The sequence below is a fragment of the Pecten maximus genome, chromosome 12, assembly GCF_902652985.1.
Source record: "Pecten maximus chromosome 12, xPecMax1.1, whole genome shotgun sequence".
Taxonomy (NCBI): Eukaryota; Metazoa; Mollusca; class Bivalvia; order Pectinida; family Pectinidae; genus Pecten; species Pecten maximus.
The window spans coordinates 9,020,563-9,030,017 of record NC_047026.1 but is presented as its reverse complement, the minus strand read 5'-3'; the positions used below and the strand labels follow the sequence as shown (position 1 = coordinate 9,030,017).

The 9,455-nt window shown below is 40.9% G+C and overlaps 1 protein-coding gene across 1 annotated transcript; it reads right to left on the bottom strand.

Moving 5' to 3' along the window:
- Nucleotides 1-2,856: 2,856 nt before the first annotated feature.
- On the bottom strand, nucleotides 2,857-7,126 carry LOC117339767 (formin-like protein 20). Its single transcript, XM_033901481.1, has 2 exons — nucleotides 7,093-7,126; nucleotides 2,857-3,389 (listed from the first exon to the last, which is right to left on the bottom strand). The coding sequence occupies exons 1-2, from the start codon at nucleotides 7,124-7,126 to the stop codon at nucleotides 2,857-2,859; spliced, it is 567 nt and encodes a 188-aa protein (XP_033757372.1).
- Between the last annotated feature and the right edge of the window lie 2,329 nt (nucleotides 7,127-9,455).

Genomic DNA, 9,455 nt, shown 5'->3' with positions numbered 1-9,455 from the left:
ATGTACATCTGGGGAAATATCGTCTGACGAGGAGTTTATCATTTACAGGTTTTAAAGACACACCGTTAGGAAACTTCGTCAGAAAGTGGTGCCCGTATTCCTTTAGTAGACATTCTTAACGAGTATAAAAGCGATGTTGTTTGAAACAATAATGTGGTGACATAGGAAAGGAACAACGGAATACGGAATGTTACAAAATATGAACGTTAGAAAAACGCGGTACGGAATACGGAACGATACGGAATATGAACGTGAGGAAAACGCGATACGGAATATACGGAATGTTACAAAATATAAACGTTAGAAAAACGTGACACGGAATATGGAATGTTTGGGATTGTGAAAGGGTTAGAAAGACGCGATACGGAACACGGAATGATGGGGATTATGATAGGGTTAAACAATGCGATACGGAATACGGAATGATACAGAACATGAGCGTTAGAGAAACGCGATGCGGAATACGGAATGATGGGGATTGTGAAAGGGTTAGAAAAACGCGATACTGAATACGGAATGGTAAGAATGTGACAGTGTTTAGAAAACGCAAAACGAAATACGGAATATTACAATGTCACAATTGTTGGGTAACACATGATTTAAATGTATAGCTTTGTGAACTCATCATTCTATACAATAATGCTCAGTGTATTGTGGTCTCATATTATGACAATCTTTGTAGTTGTCCCCGAAAGAAAATTTGGGTGTATTTCCGTCATACTAACACCAATCAACACAGATGGTAGGAATTCAATAGCAATTCATTCTTATTGGGAATACTAACATATGTGTTCGATCGGAAATAATCGGGCGTTTCCGGTAGGTATTTTTTGCCGTTTGATGCATAGCAATCACTCTAGAATAATTCCTTTGCGACACCTGATTTAAGCCATAAGGGAACACCGTATAGATATCACTGTCGACAACAGTTAATCGTCAGCAGTCTTGGATGAGAAGATAATATAAAAACAGTCGCAAGCTAAAAAAAATACCGACGAAAAATTAAATAATTTTAAATCAAATGACACTGTAGACGTCACTAAATGTAGAATTTTAAGTCATCGCCATTTGCTTTTGTCGTTTGACGACTCGCTTGTGTAGGACGATACTTACACCGTTGTCTTGAGACAGTAACAGGAAACAGTAGAACTCCCTGCTAAAGGTTGCTTCCCATTTTATCTATCTACAATTGTGTTTTCCTCTATAGCACTTAACATTTAAAATACCAGAAAACGTCAAGGCTACGCGATCCATTAGCCGTGTGTGTGTACCTGTTAACCCCGCACAATGTACTAAATTCCGCTGTACTTAAAAGCCATGTTTCAGTACAGATATTGGGAGAGTTATAGTGCTCTCATCTCTTGTGGAACTTTGTTTTAATAAAAGCAAATTGTGAAATGTAGAAAGTGAGAATGTGACGAATGTAGTGTTGTAATGTAGAGTTAGACACGACCTCGGTGACCCTGTCGACACACAGAAACACATCAATATTATGTATTACAGCCAGAATTACACACGACAGTTTAAATTTGAATTTACATTTACGAAAAAGGCACCCATGTCACCTCTAGTGCACAGCAAGACGTTAATATTCGCGGTTCTAATTTTTTGCGATGATATCTCCCCTACAGGAAATTGAATTTACAAGGATTATATTTTCGCGATCAGGGAGTCGAGTATAAACCTGTAATTCTCACAAATATTGTCACGAATGTTAACGTACGACAAATCGAAGCGGAATCACCATTTTTCGAAAGTAACTGGATTTTTGTATAATTTTGTAAAAACAATAGTTATATATATTTCAAGGTGTAGATACAAGATCGTGATGCCAGCATAGCAGGTACCATTTTAAGTAGTTGTATATATGTGCCGACTCGTTTTAAACAGTCATTAGGCTGTTAAGAGTTTGTACGAGTTGTGCTCATATGTACAGACAACATGCATGCGATGCCGTTATTCCTAGGTTCATCAACCGCCGTGTACAGTTTTTATGAAGTATTGAACTGTGCTGAACAATAAACACTGCATAGCATGGGAACGTATACATACGGGAATCTATAAACAGCTTCATCCAGCTACGTGTACTCAAACAAATTTACCAATAAAACAAATTTAACTGGAATGGTTTCTGAAAATTCAGCCCCACTATTTGATGTGTTTCGCATCCTCACAAACTAATTGCTACACGATATATGCCAGATCTCGTCATATCTCGTCAGATCTCGCCAGTTCTGTTTCGTTTCATCCCTTGAGTACGTGTATCTTGATAACGGGCTACAACACATTTACAGTCTGGTAAAACCAATAGTTTGGTTGAACGTCCTCAAACATCTGTGATTGTGTATTTTAGTTTATGGCGCCCCACGTGACAAACTAATACATCTTTGATTTGTTCTGATAACGAAAGCAAAATTAGGTAAAAGAAGCCCCAGGCGTAATGTTCCCAAAGGTGTGAAGATGGTCAGGAGTTGGACCCCGGGCGACGTACTTATCAGTTACACTCTCGATTAAGGCGATTTGTATGCGTTATTATAGCTCGCCGAACCTGTGGCCGATCACTCTATGCATTTATAGCTAATTGTAAATAGTTGGTCCTGATTATCAGCCAATTTGATGTCAGAAAAGAGTTTAAAATCAGTTAGTCTGATTAGTGTTTTAGTGTAGGCCTGGTGTCAATTGGAAAAGTAATGAGACCGGAACGGGAACTGATACCTAACATGACAATAATTGAATACAATCGGTATAGGTGTGAATACAGTCGAGAACGACGTCATTCACTGTAATACTGTATTCACAGAAAATCTCTTGGGGGAACTTAGCTCATGAATGGTTGTCAGGGACTTTTAGCAAATTCTATTTGTGGGTATTTTGGCTAAGGAGCTTTGGAATCATTTGTCTACGCGTATTGAGACATAGACCTTTGGACACCTTTGATTCATATGTATTGAATCCGGGATCTTTGGACACATTTGCCCCATGCGTATTGAGTGAGGGACCTTTGGACACATTTGCTCCATGCGTATTGAGTGGGGGACCTTTGGACACATTTGCTCCATGCGTATTGAGTGGGGGACCTTTGGACACATTTGCTCCATGCGTATTGAGTGGGGGACCTTTGGACACATTTGCTCCATGCGTATTGAGTGGGGGACCTTTGGACACATTTGCTCCATGCGTATTGAGTGGGGGACCTTTGGACACATTTGATCCATGCGTATTGGGTGGGGGACCTTTGGACACATTTGCTCCATGCGTATTGAGTGGGGTACCTTTGGACACATTTGCTCCATGCGTATTGAGTGGGGGACCTTTGGACACATTTGCTCCATGCGTATTGAGTGGGGGACCTTTGGACACATTTGATCCATGCGTATTGAGTGGGGGACCTTTGGACACATTTGATCCATGAGTATTCGTTCAGGTTAATTTTGACGCATTCAATCCATGGTAACCCTGGATACAACATCCACATTCATATCCAGGCAGGTATCTTGAATGCGCTTGGTTCGTATGTATCAAACCAGGGACCTTTGATGCAAACTTGCCTATACGTGTGACCATGAACATTTGGTGTAAACTGGTTCATACTCTGACCATGAACATTTGATGCAAACTGGTTTCATATCATCTGGGACATTTGGTGCGAACTTGTCCATACTTATGACCAGGAACCTTTGGCGTTAACTAGCCAATACGTATGACTATCAACATTTGGCGCCAACTGGTCCATATGCATGACAAGGGGCATGTGGTGCACTTGGTTCGGACTCCGCCTATGTCGCCAAGGATTGAAGATCATGCAGTTTCCCTCTACACTGACGGTATAGGTATTCATCACCAGGTTAATGAGGACCTAGCTTGTGTTTTGTGTAAACACTAAATGACATTGACCATGTTGTATCGGCGGTAAAGGACGTCACAAATGTCACAGTCTACCACATACTGCAGTGACACTAGTCTAAAGACAGGCCTGTTTTTAGATTGTTTACAAACGTATAACATGTTATAGACCGTTTCTGTACCGAACCACTGGCTTTTATGTGAATTCTAACTGGGGATACTTGATTTATAGTAGTGAGGAGGACAGTAACAGACACTGGTGATTTTTGTTATATTATGACGACTTGAGTTTTGTGATATTATTTGATTAATGTACACAATAATCCAAAATAGCGAAGAATTGACAGACACAGTCGGCAATACAATTATTTCGTTTTGTTTAATAACTGATTCATCCAAAGGAAAAAACATGTTCCTGGTAACTTATGCCTTAAACGAAAGACAGAGTAAAGAACAGAAAAATCGATGAACGAGAGATTAATATTGAACGACATACTCAAATTGACGTGTTAAGTTAACTTGGGTCTAGGTCTACCGATTGTTTTGTCTGAGAATGAACCTTGGTAAAAATTGTTTGGTGTTTGCTTTGTTTACGTTTTCTATACATTTGACTCTCTCATGTCGTAATATTACATATGAAATGATGGCGGGCATAAAATTTCCCAACTCGACCTCACTGTCGTACCCAGGTAATCTGTACCCGAACAAAACCTCTATAAATACATATACATGTAGTACCTGTTTTGTTTGTTTGTTATTTGTTTGTTTGCCTGAGTCTGCCGAGGAATCATGAGGACGTCGCATGACATCCAAAGCAATTAGGGTAAAGTGTCTAACCAAAAGACTATGACGGTATAGACTGAACTATCGCGGTCCCCTCACCTGAGGTTACGTGGCCAGCACTCTAACCTACTGAGCTATCGCGACCCCCTCACCTGAGGTTACGTGGCCGACACTCTAACCTACTGAGCTATCATGAGTCCCTCACCTGAGGTTACGTGGCCAGCACTCTAACCTACTGAGCTATCACGGTCCCCTCACCTGAGGTTACGTGGCCGACACTCTAACCTACTGAGCTATAGCGACCCCCTCACCTGAGGTTACGTGGCCGACACTCAAACCGACTGAGCTATCAAGGCCCCCTCACCTGAGGTTACGTGGCCGACACTTTAACCGACTGAGCTATCAAGGCCCCCTCACCTGAGGTTACATGGCCGACGCTCCAACCGACTTAGCTATCACGGTCCCCTCTCACCTGAGGTGACATGGCCGACACTTTAACCGACTGAGCTATCAAGGCCCCCTTACCTGAGGTTACGTGGCCGACGCTCCAACCGACTTAGCTATCAAGGCCCCCTCACCTGAGGTTACCTGGCCTACACTTTAACCGACTGAGCTATCGCGGCCCGCTCACCTGAGGTTACCTGGCCTACACTTTAACCGACTGAGCTATCGCGGCCCGCTCACCTGAGGTTACCTGGCCTACACTTTAACCGACTGAGCTATCGCGGCCCGCTCACCTGAGGTTACCTGGCCTACACTTTAACCGACTGAGCTATCGCGACCCCCTCACCTGAGGTTACGTGGCCATGGCCAGCACTCTAACTGACTGGGCTATCGAGGCCCCCTCACCTGAGGTTACGTGTCCGGCCCTCTAACCTACTGGGCTATCATAGTCCCCTCTCACCTGAGGTTACATGGCCAGCACTCTAACCGACTGAGCTATCGAGGCCCCTCACCTGAGGTTTCATGGCCGACACTCTGCTCGCTATTTGGGCCTCTCAATACTACCAACAAGCCGTCAGTATAAAGCAAAAATTAATCGTTTGGCATATCTATTAACACAAAGTCGAAAAAAACCATGTATGTATGGAATAAATAACAGGTCATCTTTCAAAGTATTAAACAATTTGTGTCGAATCACGGAAATACACTTTTTTGTAGATCTGCTTCATACAGGTTTTTGGTCTCGTCATTGATAAGTAGCATCCCCTATCAATCTATTGTACAAAAACCATAATTAAGATATAAATTTTTATTTATCTTAATGACTTCAGGGATCAACGATGCTCATAAAATTTTCGTGTATCTGAACTGATTTTGTTTTCTCTCCATACAACTTTTCGGTATGTTTATATCAAATCAGTCATAAGCCCATATTTCACAACCGTACAACACACACTGTCCGCTGACGAAGATCCGCTGTCTCTATCTGACCGAAATATGAATGGAACCCGTAACACTGTCGAATCGAAAGGGACATTTCGATTGTTTAGAATCCAGAGAAAAAACTACCGTCACATTATCGTTAATTCCGTCAGTTTCGACAGTACAGGCCCACCAGGGTTTTCTTATTGTTGGTCGCCATATTGTTAACCGTTTCGTCATCGATTCTGTCATTCGGTAAAATACCGTATATGGTTTTGATTAGAAAAATAATTTCCCGTAATTTACTTTTCTGCAGATGACACAACCAATTGTTCTTTTTTAACAGAAAATATAGGTAATTTGAAATTGTATTCTTTTTTGGTTGAATCAATTTTAACACGTTAAATGATTATTTCGAGTCCTTTCTGGAAATGAATTAAGTAATAATTGGCAACCTATTTTTGTTGTAATCTTTGTTAATCTCTGAAGTACATTTTCTGATATTTTTCTTTTGTCTTATACCGAGTTAATTAGTCCATCTCCGTCTGACGATGGTTCACACAAATTATAGTCTCGATTCCTTTAGGCTCTGGTTTCTGGTTTGGTTAACTTATCTATATTTCGTGAAGAACTCTCCTTAATCATCAGGTCCCTCGGATGCTTTACTGATTCTAGCAGACTTTCGAGAATACGAGAATTATTCGCGTTGACTCCCTTCATCAGCTGGAATTTAAGAATACATGAGCCCTCCCAATACTTACCAACCAGAAGCCGATAGGCCTCCAGAACTTTGTCTCTCCTTCGCTAATTTCATCAAAGAATATGCAGCGGAAAATAAAACACAAAAACTGAAAGGTAACAAGATTATTGGTGATTTTGATTAGCAAGTGCCTGGGAGAGCGAGAGTGCGCAGTAGATATAAGCGTACTTCTGTCTCAGCCAATCAGTGGCTGTCATTCGACTTCATTAGGACTCGGGGGTTGGCCTGTACCTACCTCAGGGTGGTGGTAAGCTTTGTACCACACCGACAGGTTTGTTGTGTATATACACTAATTGTAGATATAATTAACTGTAATTAACACGCCTCATTGTACCACTAACGATGACACATGAGCTCAACCTTCTGACATTCCATGTTTTCTGATTCCCCCCAATTTTAACTTAGCGAAACGGTGCAGATATACATGATACACATTTGAAAGAAGAGAAGTAATTATGATACACCTTTATAATTAGCCCTCCTCCCTAATTAAAAATTACCCCGCTCTCTGCTTGTACCTATAAAACCGAGGAGTCATATGTATGCATATTGAAAATGTTTTTATTAGTTTCAATACTTTTTGTTATTTGGGGTTTTGTTCGTTTTCAACGTTGTGTTCACGACGTACGCAAAACGTGCTTTACAGGGATAAGATGGCAACTGAGCGGTAAATTGAAGTATACGCTCCCTAACTCTGCATGAAGTCAATTGAAGTTTCATGCCGTTCCTTGTCGATTTGTAGGTAAATTGTAGTGTTACTTTTAATTTACTTTTTATTTGATGCCAATGATTGATGGCTGATAACCAATGATTGACAAAGTGTGGCGTTGTATTTTAAGTTTTATTTATCTAAACAATAATTATTGGTTAAGTTCTTTGTAGAATATCAATATTTTTACCTTATTATGGTTAAGATGGCTGATACACGATATTAAACTATGTTTTATACTTTGTTTACAGTTTTGTCACTATGAACTTGTCCAGTGTAATTGATGTTCTTACCCTGTCTATAGTCCAATGTTACCCTGTCTATAGTCCAATGTTACCCTGTCTATAGTCCAATGTTACCCTGTCTATAGTCCAATGTTACCCTGTCTATAGTCCAATGTCATTACCCTGTCTATAGTCCAATGTTACCCTGTCTATAGTCCAATGTTACCCTGTCTATAGTCCAATGTTACCCCGCTATAGTCCAATGTTACCCTGTCTATAGTCCAATGTTACCCTGTCTATAGTTCAATGTTACCCTGTCTATAGTCCAATGTTACCCTGTCTATAGTCCAATGTTACCCCGTCTATAGTCCAATGTCCTTACCACGTCTATAGTCCCATGTTACCCTGTCTATTGTTCAATGTCCTTACCCTGTCTATAGTCCAATGTTACCCTGTCTATAGTCAAATGTTACCCTGTCTATAGTCCAATGTCCTTACCCTGTCTATAGTCCAATGTCCTTACCCTGTCTATAGTCCAATTTCCTTACCCCGTCTATAGTCCAATGTTACCTGTCTATAGTCCAATGTTACCCTGTCTATAGTCCAATGTTACCCTGTCTATAGTCCAATGTTACCCTGTCTATAGTCCAATGTTACCCCGTCTATAGTCCAATGTTACCCTGTCTATAGTCCAATGTTACCCTGTCTATAGTCCAATGTTACCCTGTCTATAGTCCAATGTTACCCTGTCTATAGTCCAATGTCCTTACCCTGTCTATAGTCCAATGTTACCCTGTCTATAGTCCAATGTCCTTACCCTGTCTATAGTCCAATGTTACCCTGTCTATAGTCCAATGTCCTTACCCTGTCTATAGTCCAATGTTACCCTGTCTATAGTCCAATGTCCTTACCCTGTCTATAGTCCAATGTCCTTACCCTGTCTATAGTCCAATGTTACCCTATCTATAGTCCAATGTTACCCTGTCTATAGTCCAATGTTACCCTGTCTATAGTCCAATGTTACCCTGTCTATAGTCCAATGTCCTTACCCTGTCTATAGTCCAATGTTACCCTGTCTATAGTCCAATGATACCCTGTCTATAGTCCAATGTTACCCTATCTATAGTCCAATGTTACCCTGTCTATAGTCCAATGTTACCCTGTCTATAGTCCAATGTTACCCTGTCTATAGTCCAATGTTACCCTGTCTATAGTCCAATGTTACCCTGTCTATAGTCCAATGTTACCCTGTCTATAGTTCAATGTTACCCTGTCTATAGTCCAATGTTACCCCGTCTATAGTCCAATGTTACCCTGTCTATAGTCCAATGTTACCCTGTCTATTGTCCAATGTCCTTACCCTGTCTATAGTCCAATGTTACCCTGTCTATAGTCCAATGTTACCCTGTCTATAGTCCAATGTTACCCTGTCTATAGTCCAATGTTACCCTATCTATAGTCCAATGTTACCCTGTCTATAGTCCAATGTTACCCTGTCTATAGTCCAATGTTACCCTGTCTATAGTCCAATGTCCTTACCCTGTCTATAGTCCAATGTTACCCTGTCTATAGTCAAATGTTACCCTGTCTATAGTCCAATGTCCTTACCCTGTCTATAGTCCAATGTCCTTACCCTGTCTATAGTCCAATTTCCTTACCCCGTCTATAGTCCAATGTTACCTGTCTATAGTCCAACGTTACCCTGTCTATAGTCCAATGTTACCCTGTCTATAGTCCAATGTTACCCTATCTATAGTCCAATGTTACCCTG